The sequence below is a fragment of the Lygodium microphyllum genome, chromosome 3, assembly GCF_053477565.2.
Source record: "Lygodium microphyllum isolate KBCC chromosome 3, Lygodium_microphyllum_v1.1.10, whole genome shotgun sequence".
In the NCBI taxonomy this organism is placed as follows: Eukaryota; Viridiplantae; Streptophyta; class Polypodiopsida; order Schizaeales; family Lygodiaceae; genus Lygodium; species Lygodium microphyllum.
In genome coordinates this window covers 175,346,250-175,370,485 of record NC_141137.1, presented here as the reverse complement: position 1 = coordinate 175,370,485, position 24,236 = coordinate 175,346,250, and the positions used below count along the sequence as shown (strand labels likewise).

The 24,236-nt window shown below is 42.3% G+C and overlaps 1 protein-coding gene across 6 annotated transcripts in view; it reads right to left on the bottom strand.

Moving 5' to 3' along the window:
• LOC148039235 (zinc ion binding protein) overlaps window positions 1-24,236 on the bottom strand; it is a 52,314-nt gene that overhangs the window by 13,429 nt on the left and 14,649 nt on the right. Inside the window, exons 4-7 of one of the 6 annotated variants that reach the window (XM_087675118.1) lie at window positions 22,435-22,668; window positions 22,123-22,236; window positions 12,585-12,773; window positions 11,673-11,807 (exon numbers count right to left, since the gene is read on the bottom strand). In XM_087675118.1, the coding sequence (XP_087531244.1) occupies window positions 12,621-12,773; window positions 22,123-22,236; window positions 22,435-22,668 (501 nt within the window). In that variant the 3' untranslated portion in view covers window positions 11,673-11,807; window positions 12,585-12,620. Of the gene's footprint in view, window positions 1-11,458; window positions 11,808-12,584; window positions 12,774-22,122; window positions 22,237-22,434; window positions 22,669-24,236 lie in introns of those variants that run through there. The other 5 variants (XM_087675115.1, XM_087675116.1, XM_087675119.1 and 2 more) reach the window with 5 other exon arrangements.

Sequence of the window (24,236 nt, the reverse complement as noted above, 5' to 3'; positions counted from 1 at the left end):
ATTTTTTAATTCTCCTCTTATCTGTTGTGTACTTTCTATCTCTATCTCTTTCTCAGATTTTGTTCGCTGCGCCGTGTAATTTTTACATGGTATCAGAGCCCAGGGATTGAAGAGTACGCAAGAGGCAAAGGCTTCAACAGCAAAGAGGAACAATGTCGTCTTCTGGAAGTGATTCTGGCGCATCAGGAAGCGGTGCAGGAGATGGTGTTGTTGTACCAGCTATTCAAACACTGAGGATTCATCCACCAACCTTCAGCGAAGGAAAGTTAGATGGTACAAACTATACCTTGTGGAAGTTCAAAATTACAACTATCCTTGATTCTTATGAGCTTTTGGAGACTGTGCTGGGGACTGATGTAGAACCACAGCCCTACCCCCGACCCATCAAATCCTAGTGTGATGATTCCTTCGAATGCAAATCTTCTACGAGCTTGGAAACGAAGGAATGCAGATGCATTGTGTGTCTTAGTTACAAGTTGTTCTGACAATGTTCTGACTTTGATTCAACATACAACCAAAGCATCAAAGGCTTGGAATGTATTGAGGAGTCAATATGAAATGTGAAACCAAACAAGGATTCAAAACTTGGAGAATCAACTAGCAGCGGAGAAGTTTGTTGAAGGAGAGACAGTTGAAGCATTCATCACTCGGATTAAGAATCTGCGTGACCCGATGGCTGGTGTTGGGATATAAAAGACTAACGAGGAGCTAGCAAGGAGATATCTTCAGATTTGTCCACAAAATTTTGATGGACTAGTAACTGCCCTTAATACTTAGATGAGACCTCAAGCTTTGAGTTTTGAGGAGTTTTATGCATTATTGCTAGAGAAGGAGTTGAGGCTGAAAGCCCGAGATGGAAGCAACAATGAAGATGCTGCATTCTCTGCCAATGCAAAAGGCAAAGTTGGTTCCTCCACCAAAAATGATAGTGACAAAAAGAAGAAGGGCGGTAAGAAGAAGTTTCAAGGAGAGTGCTTCTACAGCAAGAAGAAAGGACATGCAATCATAGATTGTCGTGTCAAAAAGGCAGATGAAAAGAATTGTACCCTTAAAAATAAAGGAAAAGAGAGCCAATACAGCTAAAGCAAAGTTGGAGTTATTCATGGCGACCATTGAGGAGGTGTTTGGGAATTGAAGTTTGGCAAGAGCCAAGAAAGATCTTCATCTCTCAGGAAAAGTATGCATGGGAGATCTTGAAGGCATTTGGCATGACTGAGTGCAAGGAGATAACTACATCTATGGAGGCGAATGCAAAGTTATTCGTTGAGGATACATCAGCACTGGTAGACATTGGGAGGTACAGGAGGATGGTCGGCAATCTGATCTACTTGTATAACACCAAACCAGATATTAGTTTTGCTATTGGTGTTTTGAGCAGGTTCTCAAACAAACCTCATGAGAGTCATTGGACGACTGGGATGCGGGTGCTCAAATACTTGAAGAAAACTCTTGACTATGGTATCACATACAGTTTCGAAACTTCTCTTGTAGGGAATTGTGAGTCAGATTGGGCAGGAGACAGTGATTCCAGAAAGTCAATTTCCGGTTATTGTTTCTCTTTGGGTTCAGGAATTTTCTCTTGGATTAGTAAGAAGCAACCAACAGTGGCATTGTCTTCTACCGAAGCAGGGTACAAGGTAGCTTGTTTTGCTACATGTGAAGCAATATGGTTGAGAAGAATCCTATGGCATATGGAAGTGCAGGATGAAGAACCAACTGTGCTGAGATGTGACAATCAGAGTTACATCGCCATTGCCAAAAATCCTGTGTTTCATGCACGCACCAAACATATAGAGATCCAATATCACTACGTGTGTGATTTTATGAAGGATGGGATAGTGAAACTAGTCTACTGTCCAACAAAGGATAATAGAGCGGATATCTTCACCAAAGCACTTACGAAGGATCTGCTTCAAGTTTATCTTTAGAGACTCGGCATTAGGCCGAGGAGATAGTTCACCTATGGGTGGACATTTAGGAAGGGGGGAGGGTTAGATATGCTCAATGCCCCACCCTCATAAGGTGCCACCAATGATCCATGGTGCTCAAAGTTGTAAGGCCCCCATTATGAGGAGAAGCCAAATGTGAACCCGAACATTGGTTGAGTCTTGACTTGTATATCAGATGAGATCTATAGTAACCGGATGGCAAAAGACAACCATTGTGGGTCTAATCTTTGGGTTGGATTGAGTAGTTAAGCTGGTAGCAACTCGAGGCACATTGCATCGAGTTGCGAGGTAAGGGAGTTAAAAGGAGCCTCTATTTTAGGGTCCGGGGGCCGTGAAAGCGACCCCTGGCTAGGGGGTCCCAAGGGGGCCAACGGCCCCCGTGGCGGGGGTCTAGGGGCAGCGTCACCGGCTCGATGGTAAAAAGAATATTCCCTGACCGACTAGTGAAGGCTCATATGGTTGGTCGGTCATACCGACCTAACCACCTTCAAGGGCTATAAAAGCTAAACCCCTTCACAGCCATCGATCATCTATCTTTCACCAAGTCAAAGTTATTCCTGCTAGCCTTAAGCTCTTCACCTATCTTCTGTCTAGATTGTCATCTAAGCTTCACTATGGAAGCGCACGGGTGGACAGAGCCATCTCTGTGTATCAGTTGTTTGGAGCTAAAGAAATTTTCTAATTCTTCTCTTATCTGTTGTGTACTCTCTATCTCTATCTCTTTCTTAGATTCTGTTCATTGCGCCGTGTAATTTTTACACGTGGCATATCCTGGCAAAAAGCATTGGACAGATGTGAAGGGTATCATGAGATACCTTAAGGGCACAAAGGACTTGTGCATCTGCTTTGGGAAGCAAAAGTCATTTGTTATTGGCTTCACAGATACAGACTACGCTGGTCATCCTGACTACAAGAAGTCTACTTCAGGATATGTGTTCACATTTACAAGGGGAGCAGTCTCTTAGATATCCACACTGCAAAAGTGTGTTGCATTGTCTACTACAAAGGTAGAGTATGTGGCTGCCATTGAGGCACGCAATGAGGATTTATGGCTTTCACGTCTAGTGAGAGAGCTTGGCATTACAGAGATTCCTATCCTCCACTGTGATAGTCAGAGTGCTATCATACTAACACGGAATCTTGTCTTTCATGCAAAGACAAAGCACATACAAGTGAAGTATCATTTTATCAAGGATGTACTTGACAGGAAGAACATTGAGCTTGTCAAGGTATATACCGATGATAACCCTGCAGATCTTCTCATGAAGGGTCTTCTAGCAGAGCAGTTTGCTCATTGCCGCCAAATTACGAGTGTGATAGCATGTGTATTTCAATTTTGTACATACATAAACTTAACTAATTCTTTCCTCTACCTTCAAGAATGTTGCCTTTCGGTGGGAGGTTGTTGGGAATAAAGGGTCATCGTGCCTTTTACGATGTTCGGGTGTGCATACACCCTTGCACATGTAGTGTATATATATTATCAAAAACCTAAAGTAGTACTCCAAAGATTGTACCCATATTAAGTATTGAGCTCTCTCTCTCTCACACTCTACTCTACACTCATTCTCTCTCACTATGCGAACCACAGCATTGCGTGTCTCGATCCTACGCACTCCGTTGACACATAGGTTGTTGCATACCATAAGGATTTGTGCCATACATTCCCATATACAATACTTGTCCAACCATAGTATGAAAATTTGTACTTCCACCAAAATATATTGACTGCCATCATAGCATGCATGCACAGCTGTCCAAAATGTGTTGGATTGGCACTTCCATGATGGCCTTGCATTTGCATTTCGGGCTTTGACATTTTTCAGCTATCTGATTAGCCTTCATTATAATATTTTGTCCCTTCTCTTTAGGGTCTAGAGATAAGCCTTCGAAAACACTCGGGATCACAGTGTTAAGAAGCCTAAGAACAACTCGATACCACAAAGCAATATGGACACTTCCAGCTTTCATGTCTAATCCTTGGGCGTGGACTTTAAGAGTAAGTATTTCTGGAAAATAGAGATCATCCAAGAAAATCAGAAAGTTCGATCGTAATTCCATATACACTGGGCCATTAGACAGTGGTGATATAATAGCTCCAACCATCATGTTATCTAGGCTTTTATGTCTTGTGTCTAAGACTGATGCCAAAGCAAAGACAGGTAAACCTTTCTTGAATAGAGGGACTATACTAATGGCTATGTATCCTAAGTGCATATAGTTGTATCCTTTAGCCTTGGCTTTCTGTATGTGCTCAAAAGGTTTTTCTAAGAGTTTCAAAAAATGAGCATCATTGTGACTATCAGAGATCATTAAATTACCTCATTCGTCTACGAAGATAGTGGAAGCTTTGAAGATTCCGAATTTTCCTTCATAGATGTCATTGGGCCTGATCGATGGTAGCTCCCATTTAGCTGCAGGATTTGCTCCTTCGATGGAGAGAGTACTATGAGCCAAAGATTGATATTTCTTGGACAAGGCACGAGATAAAGCCATGGTGATTATGTGTCAAGTATCGGTATAAGAAGGAGAAGCAATAGGACCTAAAGCTTTAAACGTCAGTAGCAACACGCCTGCAGCAACGACAACAAGATGCCTAACGAAGATCTCAGACTTCTTCTAAAATCTACCTGAAACAAAACACCTTCTTGGCTCTGATACCATTAAACCCACACAAAAAACCCTAAACGAAAAACCAGTTGGAAGAAATGAAAACCAATTGGGAGACACTGAAACTCAAGACTCAGAGACACAGAGGGCTAAGGTATACAGAAATGGACACTAATTTTGATTGCATAAGAAAGATACATTCAAGTGAAAAGCCATCCTTTCTTGGAGAGACTCTCTCCTTATATACAAAATGTTGGGTAACTTGTCTGAGAAGTTTTACAAGTCAAGTAAATAGAAAAAGATATTTTTCTGTACAAGGCATGTGAGGCCATGTGCATGTGTCTTCCTGTACAAGCCATGTGAGGCCATGTGCCTGTACCTTTTTAGTACAAGGCATGTGAGGAATTGATGATATTTTTATTCTACTTTTTATTGATTTGACTTCTTTTCAGGCCTCTGGAAAGTATGTCGGCCATAATGTTTTTATGACCAAGAATATGCTCAAAAGTGATTTGAAGATTATCAAACCAAAGTGACCATCTTAATAATCTTTTGTTTCCAATTTCATATAGATTTTTAGATTTCAGAAACCCTTGCACATTTTTAAATCTGTCCTGGCAATAAAAGGAATGTATTCTACAAAAATTCTAAAGCTTTTGATACACTTCTTTAATACCAATATCTCCCTGTGTGAAGAAGGGTAATTAATTTCGGCTTTTGAGAATGAACCTGAAGCAAATCTGCAGATTTCCTCTTTGTTGTTATCAACATGTGTAAGAATGCCTCCCCATCTTGTATCTGAGGCATCGGAGTAGATAATTAGAGGATTTCCATGGGAAGGAGTCCTTAGGGGAGGTAGGTTTTTTATTACTAGTTTTAGCGAGCAAAAGGTCTGCTCATGTTCTTCATTCCAGATAAAAACAGTATTTTTCTTGAGTAGTGGGATCCATTTGGAGGTGTATTTTTGTAGGGCAAGTACATGGGGATGGATCCAATTAAGGCATCTTAATAGTTGTTGGAGTTGTTTGACATTGATGAGGGGAGTTCTAATTGTTTCAATAATTTTGGTGATTACATGATCTTGGAGTTGGATTGTACCATTGCATATTGTTACCCTCAAGAATTCTATTTCTGGAATAGCAAATTGGCATTTTGTAGGCGATAAGGCTATGCCTTTTGTTTGAATAAGATTAAGAAACTACTCTTTAAAGGTTTTGGAAACGATTAAGATGTCGTCTATATAGGCTACACAACAGTGTCTTAGTGGTTTAAAAACATGATCCACCCTCTCTTGACATAGTAAAGGGGCAGTTTTGACACCAAAAGATAGGACCATCCACTGAAAATGTCCTTGAGGGATGGAAAAAGCAGTTGTGCAATCTTCAGGATTAATTTTGAATTGCCAAAACCCAGATTTAAGGTCAAACTATGAAAAGATTTGGGCGCCCTGGAGCCTTTGTATCAGATCGTCTTTGATGGGCAAGGGATGTTTGTTGTCGATCAAAAATTTGTTGAGAGGCTTGTAACTAATCACCAGCCTCTTTTTACCTCTTTTTTGTTCCGCATGCTTATTAGCGTAGAATGCTTGGCATGCCCATGGACTGGTACTTGGTTCAATCAAGGCTTTTTGAAGAAGTTCTTGGGTCTCTTTGTTACAAATTCCTATCTTCTTGACCCATTCCTGGATGGGTAGCATTAGTTGGATTGTTGTTAGGTACTTCTGGGAGGGATATGAAGCATTTTTTATTTTCCCAAAATTGAAGAGGGTTCTCTGATGATGAGGTCATAATCTTGGTAGACATTTCTTAGATAGCAGTGTTGTATTTTTGTTTATCTTCATGAAACCATTTTTGGAATCTCTCATTACAAGCATTAGTGCAAGATGGGGTAATTAAGGAAAGGGTTCTTGAGAAATGTTTTAGGAGAGGTGCTTCAAATCTGCTTCCCTGAAAAAAGAAACTGATCTTGTGGAAATTCAAAGTGATGGGCTTGAGATGGTTGATGATATCCATGCCTATGATTAAGTCAAATCCTACTGCCTTGACTAAGCATACTCTTATAGGGATTTTCAAGCTTCCTAGAAAATAGTATATTCGGGCTAGGTGGTCAATGACCAACTTTTTGTTGAAAGCTAGAGACACATGGATAGCTTCGTTCATTTTTTCAATTTTTTCCAGTGAAATATAGGAAAATTCGCGTACCGTAAGAGAAGCCCCAGTGTCTAGTAGAGCATCGAGTCGTATACTTGGTCTTTTTGCTGATGATAACTTGACCGGTGTGACAGGAAGTTGAGCTCTTCCTGATGCATTGATGCGATGCTCTGTTGTTTGTTTTATATCCTTTTCATTGATAGTGGCTCCTTCCTTGATAGAGACATCTTCCACTAGTTTAGAGAGTAATTGGTTCTGTTTCTCTATTTGTGCTAGTAATACCTCCTGTTGGGTCATGAAAAGGCGGTACATCTGGAGTTGGTCTTCTTCTTCTACTAGCCTTTTTAACTCCTTTTCTGTATGCTGCGTCTTGGGTTCCGCCTCATCTTTTTTTTCTATAGAAAAGTAGATTTCGAAAGTAGAAGTACTTTTGTATTTTTCCTAGCTTTCTTTTATGATTTTCCCAAGAGTTCTTGGTTTAGAGAGGTCTTGGATAGGTTTGTGGTTATGAATGCATCTTCTTCAAAGATGCTTTTGGATGATTCTTCGTTCAGATTGATGGTTCATCCTTCTCTAAGGAATTCCTTTGTGAATTCATCTTTTTCAAATTTCTCTTCAGAATCTTTTGAGGAAGGGGACGAAGGTGATGATGGGAGCTTATCTGTCTCAAGGTCCAATTCTGATTGCCATTTGTAGGAGATGTTGGCAGATTGTGGTGTGATAAATCTTTCTCCAAAAGGCCTATTTTTCCCTCTGTAGGATCCTCTATGGTATTTGTGTATGTTTCTCCTTGAAGTCTATGGATGATCGTCCAGTGCATTTATAGTGTGTATGACCTCCTCTTCTTCTGTTGTTGGATATTCTGGCTCTTCTGCACCACTCGACGGGGGGCTTGTAGGGACATCTTCAATACTTCTTTCGAAGTATTCGAAATCATCTTCAAGGGTAAGACCTTCATCATGTATGAGGTTTAATTTTTATGGAAACTTCATCATGTTAGGATACTTATTAGCCCAATGGCCTTTTTGTCCACAAATGAAGCAAGCATTGGGCCGCTTTTCTCTTCTTCTGAAAAGCCTTTTCTTCTGCAACCTATTTTTGAAGAAGCTTTTATGTTTTTTGAATTTGTGTGGCTTACAAGTGCATTCTTGTTTGATGCATCCAAAATCTTTAGTATATATGTTCTGTTTGCAGAATTCTACAGATGGTTATGAGCCCTTTTTTATCAATTTTTTCGCTTTTGACTGTATACAAAGATCATCAACTACTTTCCTTACTACTTATGCAATCATTCCATATGAATGATCATATCTTATGTTTAGGTTTTCCATTTTTTGTATCACTAGAGTAGTAATAGGGGCTAGTAAAGAGTTAAAAACACGCTCTTATTAGTGGGGTTATGCTCTCCATTACTTCTATACAATAAATGTCTCGTTTATATTATATATTCATCTATTCTATTTATGTTATAGAGCCTTGCACTGTGGTATGCTTGGATGATGTGCTTGGCCTCATCATTTTTTATCACTATCCATTCTAAGAGGAGTGCTTCAAAGAAAAGCATTCCAAGGTTGGGATCTCTTTGGATGATTAGTTTGGCTTGGTTGTCGATAGACTACCACCAATATCGTAGATCTCCAGTGAATCCATGGGTTATCTCGTTTATTGCATTGATCTGCGAGATTCCTTGATTCCGGTAAAGAGAGTTGAAGTCATATGCCCATTGACTTCCACCTTGTCCATTGTATTAGTGAGAAGTGTGCCCACCATCCTGCAAAAGGGTTTCCCAAATCCAATTTTTTCCATAAAGTGCCAATAGGAAATCCCACCTTATAGGCCTTATCCAAGTCCATGTTCACAAGGATGAAATCACCCCTTGATTCAATTGAATGCTTTATGTTTCCATCTCCATCAAAGCAGGTGAAGACCAATTGATTGCCCGAATCAAGGGGCAAATCGGATTGAAGAATTACTGATCGTTTTGGACAGCAAGGGGAGTTGAAATACCGAAAGGGATTGGGAGAATCCCATTGTACATTAACTTTTTTTTCAATTAAATTAAGGAAATACCGAAAAGGGCGCTAATTTTGGGGCCAACTTGTCATAAATATTGTTGTTGTAACTAAGTTGTAATCAAGGAATTACCACCCATCCACGAAAGAAAGGTTAGTTTCATGGTTCCATTGCTAGGAGACTATTAAATCCCTTCATTTGGTGGCACCTGATTGCAAGCCAAAGCTTTTTGCTAGTGTTGATTTTTACTCTCAGCTGAGAAATTACAGCAATATGTCTTCATACAGTAAGATGGACTCAAGTAGTGATGATGCCTCTCAGTATGAACGTTCACACAAAAATGAAGGAAATGCAATACTTGACCTTGGGCAAGGCTCAGACCATGGACAACAAGCTAAAAATCTTGCTCTTGGGTAAGATGCATGGCCTTCAGAGCATAAGGACGTTGATGACCAGCAAAGCAAGGAAGAATTTGATGATCAATTCAAGAATCGGATTAGGACATCAGCAAATCTCTTTACTGAATTGGCAAAGGATCCTCAATTTACTCAATTTTTGAATGCTTCAAAGAAGGACAACAAAGGAAATAAGAAGAATACATCTTCTACACCTTTGGGACAGCATGATGCACCGAAGATAATGCTAAACCCTTTATTTGAAGCTCCCAACAATGCTAATGAAACAAGACAACTGGTAGAGATCAATGAGGCAAGGGTGCCCTATTTCCCCACTTCTTCTCACAATAGCAAGTAATCCATTGCTCAAGGCAGTGCGGCATAAAGTTGAGAGGGGTCTCATTAAGGGACTTTCCCTCCCTAATTGGGCTCAAATGTGCGCATAGCTCTTTGCTGATGACAACTCAAACATATTGCAAGTTGAGGAGCAAAACCTCCAATACCTATTAGAAGTTTATGATGAGTACACCCAAGTCTCGAGCGCAATGATCAGCAATCCGAAAACTCAGATGTTATTCTTGGGGCCTAGAGATCACCTGGACTGGCTGCAGAGGCTTGGCTTCAAGATGATCAAGACAGATGAAGTCCTTAGATATCTAGGGGCCTTAGTTGCGGTCTGGCTGTGACTACCAAACAAAAGATGGATTGGCTCATTCAAAAGATGGAATAGAAGCTATATAAGTACCGACTATAGTCACTCCCTTCACGATAACACAATTGGAAAGAGTAGAGAAGATGCTCAAATCCTTCCTATGGGCCTTTGGCAATGCGGGAAAGTGGCACACTAGAGCATGGCAGATCGTAACCGAAAGCACATGCAATGGGGGATTAGGCCTTGAAAAGGTGGACAAAAGCCAAGAGATTTGCCTTCAGTCTAGTACATAAAATAGAGAGTGATGAACCATGGGCAGTCATAGTAAGAGCTCCACTAAAGAAGGGCACTTTGAAGGGGGGCAAATGGGACATGCTAACGTGGGAGGACAAGCTATTGGCGTCCTCCATGAAGGTGAAGATAAAGGCATATGAGACAACTAGTAGACTGATGGACAACTAGAAAGCAGTGATAAAGGACTTGAAATGGAGGGACGACAATCCGAGGAATGGTGATGGAGCCTTATTGCAAAGCATATGGACCTTCCTGCAAGCCTATACTAATGGGAACATGCCAGATAATATGGAGATGGAGACTGCCCAACGAATAGCAGAAAAGGGCATCACCAGGTGGTGAGACATATGGGATGAGGCCAAGGGTGAGTTGCTTGATGCCCAGGGGGCTGCAAATAAGAATGCCCTAAGAGGGGAGGAAAGAAGGATGATAGAAATGGTCTTGATGGACAAAGGGGACGAGTGGCCATCGCCCATGAAGGTGCACCCCACAAAGGTGTGGGTCAGCATCAGCAATGCCAAAGGTAAACCTGCCTGTAAGATGAAAAGCAGAAGGGACTTCTAGGAGAAGATGGAGATAGCCATAAAGACTCAAGCCAAATGGAAAGGCAGCCTCCCCCATGTCAATCCCATGGTTTGAAAGAGGAGGCTGGTCAGGACATGGAGAGCCACACCAAGTAGACAGTTGAGCCTGCTATTTTGGAGGATTATGGCAAGCAAGCTCCCAACAAGGATAGAATTGGGAAAATGAGGAACATGAACCCTTTCTGCAATCTATGCTGCACTTAGCAAGAATCTACAAAGCATCTATTTTGGACTTGCAGGGAAGTGAGGCTAGTATGGAGGAAACTTAAACAATGGTTTAAGGCTGCCAACCTACATGAAACGGTGAAGATGCAGACAGCCTTATTTGGTGATATGGGGAAAATGGACGAGGAGACCATGAGGATTTGGAACACAGTTAGGGCAGGCCTCTTCAAGCATGTTTGGTCCAATAGGAATAGGGTCCAAATGGCTAAAGAGAGCAAAATAGCCAGTGGGGATATTTTCAGGATGGTTAGAAGTGATAGCCTAGCTATCCTTAGAACCCTAAAAGGGAAAAGTCATGTTTTTAAAGTAGCCTACAAGAATCTAGCCAGATGTGGCTGATTTTGGCCAAGGTCTAAGGTTAATCCTGCAATTGTAAATATTTCGTTTTGCCTTTATTTAATACATAAACACCACATTATAAAACTATAAACAAGGCTATAATACAAGTACCTATGTGGTAAACTCAACTACAAAAAGAAGCTAAGCATTTTTTTTGGTAGTATAGTATGAAAAAACAATGTTTCCACATATATCAACTCCAACTGCAAAGGACAAGTAAACACTTATCAAACATAGAGATCGTGACTAAAGAAATGAGTCGTGGTTTGACTCCACGACATTTATTGTCTTACTGTTTGTTAGGAAACTGGCACATGCAGGCAGTGTAAATAATTAATGGGAGAAACAAGGGACATCAAACCTCGGGTCAATGTATGTGTGTTCATATTTACACTATCTAGCACACTTTCAAGATTGTAGGATATTACAATATATAAAATCTAAAACACGGGTAGTTCACCCATCACTATGATTGCCTTTTCTGCAAGACCAATATAAAGTTGGCCTTCATGGCATGCAAGGGAGAGGACAGCTGATGAAAATTTCTTCACTGAAATGTGGGTTGGTGTATCGCTCAACTCTTCTGTTCTGCAGACCTACACACAAAACACACTTGTACACTTAACAGCATTATGCCTTCCTCCCTCAGCTTGCATGCACAAAAGACATGCCAAGATAAGACAGGCTCCTCCAATAATGAATAATTGTTGTACATCTACCAGCTAAAGAAAAGTCCTTTACTTGCTACAGTTGGTGGTAGTAAGGGTGCTCCAGGCCTGGCTGGCTAGAGTGCCTGAAGGTAATTCTGCTGGTTGGACCAAGGTCAACTATATTGCAGCCTACATCAGCCTGTTTGGGATGTCAGCCGATTAAATAGCTGGCTGCTGGCACTGGGTGAGTCAAACCATCGCCATTGCAGTTCTCACACTGTAGCATTTCCCAGTGTCCCAAATAATGATTTTCTGGTTCCTCTCTACTCGTGTTTCCTGAAACATTGTCTTTCTTCTCAGCTAAGTCCGAGTGTGTGACAGAGAGAGAGAAAAAGGTTTCATTTGGTATCAGAGAGTACTTTCAGCCCAGAACAGCTTGGTGACTCCCTTTTCACCGATTGGGGAAGGCTGTTTGGTGATTCCAAAGCTGCTCGTGCTTTCTCATGGCTGTTCAAGGCTATTTATCAGTTCCCAGGCTGATTGCATTTCCTGTAATTGATCTTGCAGTATTGACAATCAATCACTCGGCTCTAGTGTTTTATCAGCATCGTTAATCCTACAGACAGTGTATTGGTCTTGCATTTTTGGCAATCAATCACTCAACTCTAGTGTTTTTTTCAGCATTGTTAACTATGGACAGAGTATAAGGGAGTGGACTCCAACCTCATTGAAGCAAGAGGTTCCTCGTAGTCTCGGAGCCTAGTTCCAGTCCAAGAGCCTGCGTACTCTGCTCTTTCGCTGGTCTTGAACAGCCATTGCAATAAATGCTGAAGCAGCTTGGAGCAGTGCATCAAATGCTCGGCACATTTTGTACTTGTGATTGAGGTTGTGATTGTTCAGGACTGCTTGGAGCTGTTTGGAGGGCCATGTGAGACCAGCATTAAGTACAATTTATTCAAGTTACATTATTGGGAAAATTCCAGCTAGATGCTTGAAAACACAGTTTTTTGAGGTGGCTGGCTAATGTTGGGATGTAAAGGTCCTTTATTTACCTCCATGTATCATACACGTGTATTATTATATTGTACATGTGAATGCACCCTTATGTGCCCCAAGTATAAATATATTTTATTATTTGTGTACCAACACATTGTTGGTACACCCAAATCATATCGTACTCTCTCTTTGTCACTCTCACTCACCTACACACTGCCCCTGCTGCAAATCTTCACGCTTCCTTTATCTGCGCGCTCACCAACACATTTGTTGGTACACCCAAATCATATCGTACTCTCTCTGTCACTCTCACTCACCTGCACACTGCCCCTGCTGCAAATCTTCACGCTTCCTTTATCTGTGCGCTCACCAATGGTGCCAATGTGCAGGTGAGTGAGTGACAAAGAGAGTACGATATGATTTGGGTGGCGCATTGGTGGGCGCGCAAATAAAGGAAACGTGAAGATTTGCAACAGGGGTAGTGTGCAGGTGAGTGAGAGTGACAGAGAGAGAGTACCATATGATTTGGGTATGCCAACAATGTGTTGGTACACAAAGAATAAAATGTATTTATACTTAGGGCACGTAAGGGTGCATTCACATGTACACATAATAATATAGGTAAATAAAGAACCTTTACATCCCAACGACCTCCCACTTAAAGGTCTGAAGTGAACCTTTAACTAACTCCCACTAGTCATATGCAATGCTCATGCTAAGCCTTGCTTAGACTCTCACTTAAAGGTCTGAAGTGAACCTTTAACCAACTCCCACTAGTCATATGCAATGCTCATGCTAAGCCTTGCTTAGACTTTTAGTGAGAACATCTACAAGATTGTCCTGTGTTTTAATCTTGGTTAATGTGATTAGACCATCTTCCAGAATCTGTCTGATAAAGTGATATCGCACATCTATATGCTTTGTGTGTGAATGATAAATGGCATTCTTGGCCGGATATGCAGCACTCTGGCTATCACATCCCAACACTGGAGTACTCATAGACATGCCGAGATCCTCTGCAAGTCTGCTCAACCATATAGCTTCCTTAGAAGCTTCAGTAGCTAATATGTATTCAGCTTCAGTAGTGCTCAGTGCTACAATGTTCTACAACCTGGAGCACCAAGAAACGGCTCCACCAGCAACTGTAAAGACATACCCGCTAGTGGACCTGTGAGTGTCCAAGTCACCTGCCACGTCTGCATCACAATAACCCTATAGACTAAGTGCACCCTGTCGAGAAACCCTTCACCCATAGTTTGCGTTTTTGTGTTTCTGCGTTTTGCGTTTAGGGTTTGCAGCCCCAAAAAGGGGCATCATCCTAGACTGACTATGCCTATTTATAGGCCACTCTCTCATTCATTCCTCATGGCTGATTCATTCAGTCCGTCACCTCTTCTCTCCAGCCTCTCCACTACCCTCACACCCCTTCGGGAGGACATTGTGATTCGTGGTTCGTGGTTGTCATCATCATCTTTCTTGTGCTACAGCACCCTTATTCCCTTGTATCACATTCACTCCATGATTCAGGTCTTCATCATTCCATTCATCAGAGTTTCTTCTCTCTTCTCTTCTGTTCTCCATGTTTGCCGAGTTCACTCCGTGTTCCTCCCCGCAAACCCTATTGTCTCGCTGGTACGTCATCTTTTGACATGGTATCAAAGCTGGATCTACTCACCTAGCAGCGAAGATCCTCCACTCTAGTGAAGGCAAAGACCAGTGGCGGCATCCACTTCTCTTCTTCTTTCGCTGTATCAAAATCTCGTTTTTGCAGATTTCAGGTGTTTCAGCTTGCTGCCCACACCCTATTCGCGAAGGACATCTCAGCCGAAGCTGTCCATTGTTGTCTCCATCAATTGGCGCCTGATTTCCAACCCTCTTCACGCAGTTTGGAGCTAATTCCAACCAGGCGACTGTTGTTCCTATGCAGACCTGCTGCCGTACAGCCTACCACGTCATCACAGTCTTGCTGCCTGCGTTTTTAGTTTTTCTCTCTCCTGTTGCTTGCGTTTTTAGTCTTTCTCTCTCCTCACCTAAGTTTCTCTATTGGTTGCAACCTCTTACTGCTGGTTGCATCCTCCTTCCACTGGCAGCTCACTTCCAGCCCTTCCACTACCCTCCCACCCCTTGAGGCGGACACTGCGGTTCATGCTTCGCACTGTCTCCACACCCCTTGAGGCGAACATTGCGGTTCATGGTTCATGGTGGCTAACCTCTTCATTCTTCAACTTGCCACACCGATACCATGGTGTCTCCACCGCTAGATTGCTCGTCTGCTAGGTGTTCCTACTACGGCATGAACGGTCATCCCACACAAGACTGTCGACTTCGATCCTTGCTCCCCACCCCCCCCCCCCCCCCGAAGTATATGTGTCTTCTACCAAGCACTCCTTGTGCCACCTCTCCTTTCTGGGCCACAGAGATTGTTCTACATCAACTATCAGAGTACTATGCTCAAGGCAATAAGACGCATTTGATGCGCACTAAGTCCTTTCGAGCACATGGAGGATCGATTGGCGCTACAACCTTCTGGAGATCGTCGCAATGCCAACGGCAGTCTTCTCCCACCTATTTTCGGGTACAGTGGCTACCACGGCCCGCGGTTCTATAGTCCACTCCATCGAGAGACAGTGATTGTTTGATACCGTCTCCTCGTTAGTCTGCTCCTTCAAGAGACAGTGGCTGCTCGACTCCTTCCTCTTCTTTGGCTACCCAATCTGCTCCACTCAGAGACAACGACTATTGCCCACCTGTTGCTCATTCTAAGCCCCACCCTTCCCCACCCTCGACTCCTCAGGTTCGAGAGGCTACCTCTGGAAGCTCTTCGGCACCCCAGATACCTTCTTCAGCCCGACCGGCGGCACTTCCTTTGTCATCAAACATTTCAGAGTCCGTGATCCATGAGTTTTTTGAATTCCCTATCTACTTCAGAGGGGGATGTTATTTCTTTGCCCTCAGAGGGGGCATCTACTTCTTCTTCGACTTCAGCGGGGACCCCTCCACCTCCCACCTCAAAGGGAGAACCTACTCCACATGAAGTTCTTCACCCATCCTCTACTTTCTTGGGGTGGCTGTCTTCGACCAGTCATCTCTTCTACTGATACCCAAGATCTTCAGGTACCACTTAGATTGGGACCTCGGAGGTTTAGCCACGACTTGGTAACGAGGCCTTCGTATTCCTTCCAGCATGGATGCACAGAGCTAGTGGCTTCTCTCTCGAGGTTGTGTTTCGGATTCTCCAGTTCACTCTGTCTACTGGTCTTTACTGCAGGTTCCCTTTCCAATGGAAATCTTGGATCTTAGGAATCCTCTACATCTTCTTCCTCCTCCCACATAAAGTCCGACATTCCTCCAATGCATTGCATGTTTTCATCATCTTTGTGATAGGGCGCTTGGGCAAGTGAACAATTTCCTCACGAGGGACACTGTCCAAGTGGCACCTATTGCATGAGTATTCTTCAGCATGTTGCATTGCATCTCCACCTCACTCTTCTCTTGTTCCCCTTTTTGGGCTTGAGAGGGGGTGTTAAGAAACCCTTCACCCCGCAGTTTGTGTTTTTGTGTTTCTGCATTTTGTGTTTAGGGTTTGCAGCCCCAAAAAGGGGCGCTATCCTAGACTGACACTACCTATTTATAGGCCACTCTCTCATTCATTCCTCACAGCTGATTCATTCAGTCCATCACCTCTTTTATCCAGCCTCTCCACTACCCTCACACCCCTTCAAGAGGACATTGCAGTTCCTGGTTCGTGGGTGTCATTATCATCTTACTTGTGCTACGGCACCCTTATTCCCTCATATCACATTCACTCCATGATTCAGGTCTTCATCAGAGTTTCTTCTCTCTTCTCTTCTGTTCTCCATGTTTGCCGAGTTCACTCCGTGTTCCTCCCCACAAACCCTATTGTCTGGCTGATACATCATCTTGTGACAACAGCCTGCCCATAGCAAATACACTTCCTTTGTGTACCCTTTAGATATCGAAGAATACACTTGACAGCCTCCCAATGTGTTTGCCACGATTTGACATAAACCTGCTGACAACTCCCACTGCATGAGCAATGTCTGGACGAGTAGCGACCATAACATACATAAGAAAGCCACAAGCTGATGCATAAGGAACTCCCTTCATAGCATTGGCTTCCATGTCATCTTTTGGGTTGTTAGCTTTACTAAGCTTAAGATATGGAGATAAGGGCACTCCAAGAGGCTTAGTTTCAGCCATGTTAAATCTGTCCAATACCTCTTTAATGTACTTCTCTTGAGATAAGAACAACAATTTCTGCATTCTATCCCTGCGAATCCTCATGCCAATATATGCTCTGCATTCCCCAAAACTTTCATGGAGAAAGCTGATTTCAACTGATCTTTGGGAGCATACAAGCTAGTCTTTCTTTTCCCAACAACATATCATCCACACACAAAACAAGTATGATGGGGTTGTCATCTATATCCTTTTTCATGTATAAACAATGATTTGCATGGCTACGTGTAAACCCATGAGAGGGTATAAAAGTATCTAACTTTTGTACCACTGCCGTGGTGCTTGCTTCATCCTATACAAGCTGCGTTTTAGTTTACACACCAACTGCTTTTTTCCAGGAACTACAAAGCCCTTGGGCTGTTTCATGGGTGAGAAGACCTCTTGGAAGTCAATCCTTTCCTTCTATGCATACCCTTTGGCAACCAGTCTTGCCTTGTACTTGGGTTTCCCATCAACTGTCTTTACTTTGTAAACCCATTTGTTTGGAAGAGGCTTTCTTCCTTTGGGCAACGACACAAGATCCCAAGTATCATTACCATACAGAGATTTAATCTCTTCCTGCATAGCTAGCTCCCACTTACTGCTGAATTTGCATGACTTGGCCTCTTTATATGTAAGAGGCTCACCCTCATCTATAAGCATCACTTAGTGCAAAGAGGGGTCATACCTATGTGGCTACCTTCTTAAGCGTGTAAACCTGCATACCCAATGATTTACATTCTTAGGAATCGGGTCTACATCTCGAGGTATGTTATTTTCAGCATTTATTGGCTGCTGTAAGCCATTTTCAGCATGCTGTTCATACTGTACAGCACCTTCATTTTCATTACCAGCACCTACATTTTCATAATCAACAAGTTTATCTTGCTGTCCATGACCTCCTTGTGCTTCTATTTGCTATCCATCATCATCTGGCTCAAAAATAACCGGCTGATCATCAATTTCAGCCTATGTTACAGCATCATGAGGCTCATCATTTGAAGTAATAGGTGGCTGCAAATTCCGAAATTTGACCTTTTTCATGTCTTCATTAGAGGCTAAAGTACTTTTCAGCAGCTTTGCTCATTAAACACAACATTACAGCTGCAAACAATTTTCTTGGACTATGGTAACCACACACTATAGCCAAATTGACCCTCATCACCATAGCCCATGAAAATGCCTTTGGTGGATTTTGGGTCAAGTTTACTCCTCAGCTCATCTCTAACATGCACAAAAGCATCACAACCGAATATTCATAAATGGTCATATGAGCCAATTTGCCAGACCAAACCTCCTCAGGGATGCCATTATTTAAGGACCTGTTTAGAGAGCGGTTGCAGATGTGAACCGCGGTTTTAAGTGCCTCTCCCCAAAATTCATAAGGGAGAAGCATTTCAGCTTTCTACCTGTTTGATTGGTCACAAATGCATGAAATGTTTTAAAAACAGCAAACACTTCACTTTTCTTTTTCAACAAATAAATCCAAATCTTCCTGGAACAATCATCAATAAAAGAGAGAAAATATGCAGCACCACCCAACGATTTCACGAGCATACTACATACATCAGAATGCACTAAGTCCAAGACATTGGACTTACAGGAGACACCAGAGTAAAATGAATTTTTCATTTGCTTTCCAAACTGACAATCATTACAAAAATCAAGTTTAGAACCTTTTCCATCAACCCTCTTCAAAGAGGTAAGGACATCAAGTCCTTTCTGACTCATATGACCTAATCTCTTGTGCCACAACTCCAAATGACAGCCAATTTCAACAACTGCAAGAAACTTGCCATTCAAAGCTTTACAGTGCAGACAATACAAAGTGCCCTTATTGGTTCCTTTTGCAATCAGCATGGAACTCTTTTTCAATTTCCACAAAACACCACCAAATGGTGTAGTGTAACCATGCAAGTCAAACTAACCAACAAATAGTAAACTCTTCTTGATGTCAGTTTCAACACAAGCTCTTGCCCATTATCCAAAGACAAGTGTACAGTGCCAATTCCATCAATGTTGTAAGCATGGTTATTTCCAAGATATACTTTTCCATAATTGCATGCATTGAACATAGCAAAACACTCCAAGTAAGGAGTTTCTTGGAAAGAGGCACCAGAGTCTACAATCCAAGTCTGAGTGACACCATCATCAACTGACAAAAGTGCATCAATCACATCAGCCTTGGTAATCTACATATCCTGCATGTGACATACAAGGGCATCATAATCTACTACACATAGTACATCAGCCGCCACATCCGAGAGCTCCTCTATGACTACGCCGGAGGCCACATTGGTCTTTTCCTTGCCTTTGGCTGCCTTAGATACATCTATCTTATCCTCTTTCTTCTTTTTGTCTCTTGCATTCTTCTCTCTCTTGTTCCTTCTTGTAGTACCTGCAATTGGGCTTCTTGTGGCCCTTCCGACCACATTGATAGCAAGTAATATCACTCTTTTCCTTTCCTTTGCTTTTGCTTCTTCTTCTCTGTCCAACATTCGCATTTTTCTTTTCAGCCCTGCCTCTAACATTATAAGCTCAGTTGTTGCCTTCTCCACTAGACTTATGTCTAATTTCTTCATTCAAGATTGAACCCCTCACACCATCATATGAGAGATTGGGGTTATTACTAAGAGAAACCACCAAGGTCTCCCAGGAATCAGGCAGTGTCATGATCAGAAAGATCGCCCTCAACTTATCATCAAAATCCAAATTAGCATCCTTGAGCTGATTTAAAATACCAGTAAATGCACTCAAGTGCTCAACTATAGGCTTGGACTCACCCAACCGCATATTCACCAACTTGCGCATTAAATGCACCTGATTAATAGGTGTGATGATCTCATAGGTAGTTTTCAACTTCTCCCATATTGCATGACCAATATCTAAGCTATTAATGTCTATCAAAATGTCATTAGTGACACCCATCTTTATATAAGCCACAGCTTTTTTGTTAACTCTGGCCCAATCTGCATCAAACATTTATATGGGTTTATCTTCTTGCAAAGCATCCTCAAAATCCTTTAAGAACAGTATGCCCTACATACAGTCTTTCCAAAGGTCAAAACCCTAACCATCAAACCATTTGATTTCCATCAAACTCTTAATGTCAAAACTGAAAGAAGTAGCAGCCATTTTTATCACAAACACAAGTGTAAATGCACTAAACTGCAAGAGCACAAGCTAAACCAGCAAACACACTGTTGTTCTTCCCCAACCAGAAATAAACCTCTGCTGTTTTTACATAAACCAGCCACTACACGGGCAAATACTGCAGAAATTTACCAAAATCTGCACAAAATAACAAATTTCCAGTTCCAACAATGCGTAAATGTCAGCCAATTTGACCCAACTGAACAAATTTTCCACATCCAATGTCAAGAAATTTTACTCGGATGAGAAAAATTCAAACAAATTAGGTAAAATCCCCAATTTAACTAAGGTCAACATGCACAATTTCCGCAATTTTTGACACAAATGTCATTGTCAAGCATAAACAGCATCAAATCTGGGAAAAGCCCCAAATTTCCCGAAACAGATTAGCATAGATTTGAAAATTGTGCTTCCACGCGCAAACCCCCATTAGAGCAAGGGGATAAGAGAGATTGAAAGAATTTTTTATTTAAAAAATTTCCCCTCCTGTCACCCTAGAACCCACATCCCCGGCCACTAGCGCTGGCTCATCACACATTCGTGCAACCCGTGTCTCCTGTTTCTGCCAACTGATCCACCCATCGACCTGCACGCTGGTCATCAGCCGTCAGCCCCGTCAGCCGGTCCCGGGAGGTCACACCTAACTTGTCGAGCAGTCCGTCTGGTGTGCCTGTCGCCTACGCCTCATCGAGCAGTCTGTCTAGTATGCCTGCGCCTATTGTTGGTCTCATCACATCACGCCTGACTTGTTGAGCTGCAACCTACCTACCAGTCTTGGGAAGCGTGCACAACCTGTGCTCTGATACTAGTTGTGAGGGCACAGATAAAGGAAGCGTGAAGATTTGCAACAAGGGCAATGTGCAGGTAAGTGAGAGTGACAAAGAGAGAGTACGATATGATTTGGGTGTACCAACAATGTGTTGGTACACAAAGAATAAAATGTATTTATACTTAGGGCACGTAAGGGTGCATTCACATGTACAACATAATAATACATGTGTACGATACACGGAGGTAAATAAAGGACCTTTACATCCCAACAACTAATTCCTCTCTATATTCTTCTTTCATGCGCTTCTAGAGAGCACTTAAAGCCATTGAATAGAATAGGCTCGTGAATTTGGATAGGAACTCATGGAAGGTCTTCAGATCTCCCTTGACTAAAGAACTGGAATCTGGAATGAAATCAAGTTAATTTTCTACATGCAATGAGAAAGGCTGTATGAATGAGTCTTTGCAATGCATCCCTTTCTCCAGCTATAGGTAGGAGGTTAAAGAAAATGCAAAAGAAGTGCCTCTACAACATATCCTAAGCCTGCTCCAATCCTGAATGTCTAGCAACAGTAGTAAGTACTGTTCAACACCTGCAACTCACTAAAGTCACCTAAGGAAGAATGGAATTTAGAGTGGAAGGTAAGCTGGATCATGTTCTTTTTTAAGTTCATGGCACGTCATAAATACAATTTTGGGAGCACCAACAGGTTGCCTACACAGTTCCATAGGGATTCTATTTTGTACCTCACAAGACCATTCATTCCATAGAGTAACAAAGGAAGCTCCTAGGGGATTACTTGAAAGAACTAAAGAGGTCACTCCTTTTGACTGTTGGGAGCTTATCCTGGGAAAACCTTGTTATGAGCATCGACCTAAGACAACAAAACCACTCATCTCTAAATAAATGAGAGTGGTTTGATGGGGGTTTGTGTTGCTGTTGCAATTGCCAAGCTTCGAGTTTATTAGATTGCAGCACCCCCTTCAATGGAATATTCACCTTTAGTTTCTGCTTCAGCTGTTTAATCCGCATATACCATTTAAGCACCTACCAAAAAAGAAATTTGCTTATGAGCAGCTTTTTAGCAATTGCATGGCTTACCTTGATGCTTCCATCCCAGCTGCCACTGTACAAAACATCTCCATCGACACACAAGTCAGAAATGTCCCCCTCATGAACTGCAACAGAGTTGATACAAGTTTCATCCCTCCAGACCTGTCCAAAACATTGCAAACTATACATCACCACTGGGAACTTTGTGACAAATGTCTTCTTGAAGAGTTTTCTCCTCTTCTTTTAAATACAACAGCCAAAAACCATGTGGACAAAGAAATGGTAATCTATTAAAGGATGCTCAACCAGAAGCTCCAAAAGATAGCTGGAAAAACAGAACTATTTGGATTTTGAGCCAACCTGAATCTTGCCGCTTTGGTAACCTGCCAAAAGGTAGTCTTCTTTGACTGCAAGGGTTCGCACTGCACCTAAATGCAAAGATCCTTCAAGTACACACAGAGGACTACAATCAATACGCCACCATAAACGGATCGTGCCATCCCAGCTGCCACTGTACAGAATCTCTTTGTCTACTAGCAAAGCTGAGACTAAGGATGTGTGTCCTTCCATAGTTGTAACAAGCCTATAGTCCTGCTACAAAAAGAAGTATGGCTGATAAGAAAAAAGATAAATGAAATAGGCCAGATGCCCAGAGAGAACAAGCAAACCCTTCATCAGGGTAGGCATATAAGTGCCTTGAGAACCATAGCCTCTTTCCCTAAATAACAAAGATCTTGCCATCACTGTTCTATACCTAATCTTGAGATTTGAGGTGCCTTCTCTAAAGGTTCGTATAGACCCATGTGGAGGCCAAATCTCTAGATAGTGTCTCTAGTGGTGTGTGACTGGTAAACACAAATAAAATAAGAAATTGCAGTAAAACATTGATCACTATGCTCTATTGAATGTTTTCTGCTAGTAACTTCATAATGTGAAAGAAATATGAAAATACAACACACTTATAGGTTATGACCAAGCTAGGATCCTGCTGTGAGAGTGTGCAACAGAAGAAGGAACGCGAACACAGAGAGAAGGAGACAGCAGGAAGATGAAGGAAGAAAGAAATCTGCACTGACTGAAATAAACGCTGAATACAGTCGGAAGGACTGATCAGTCCCTGCATGCAACCGGAGTCGTCAGTGAGGACACCAGATCAGGCTGGAGATGATGACAGCAGCAGCAACACTGGAGACGGAAGAGTATGCCCGAAGTCGGAGGAGCAACCTGCAAAAGATGATCTGCCCCAGCCAAAATGCCTACTATAAATAGCAGAAAACATGCCAAACTGTCCGACCTGATGCTAGCCAACCAGCTGCCATCTGGCCGACTGCATTTTTATGCAGTCCGCAGCATATTAAATGCTGAAAAATGCAGCTGATGTGGCAGGAAAATCCGGGGAGGTAGGACAATGTCCAACACGGTGGCGTAGGTTGGGAAATGCAGAAAAGCTCAAGAAACTCAAGAAATGCACACTAAAATGCCAAAGCTCCCATGTCTCCGTCAAACTCTAACAAGAGCTCACAACCAGGAGATGACAGATTGACAACACTAAAAGTGGCATGCTAACACCCCCTCTCAGATCTTGGGAGTGCTTGAAGACCCAACAAACTCGTGTGATGAAGCATAGAAGCCTTGGGCAAAGGCTTAATGAAGAGATCCATGGCATTGTCCTCAGTAAGACAATAGGCCACCGCTAACTCGGAATCCACGATCCACTCTCGAACATTGTGGTATTGAGCCTCAATGTGCTTCATGCGAGCATGAAACACCAGGTTCTTTGCCAGAGCGAGGGCACTCTAGTTGTCCATGTGTAGCTCCATAGGTCCTGTCAGTGGAAAGCCAATCTTCACTAGCAAACAATGGAGCCAAACTACCTCCATAGATTTAGAACAAAGGGCACAATACTCAACCTTTGTAGTAGAAGAATGGGCCACAGTAGGCTACTTCTTACTGCTCCAAGAGAGAGCTCCAATCCAAGGGAGAAGGCATAACATGTAGTGAACTGTCACAAATCTAATCGAAGTCACTCCATCCAAAAAGAGCCCAAGAATCAAACCCCCACATGGGCGGTCAACCACCAGTTCAACTCTATCTTCTACCGCAGATCGGCTTGGATACACCCTCCTCTACTTCTTCAGATTAACGAGAGAATACTTCCCTCA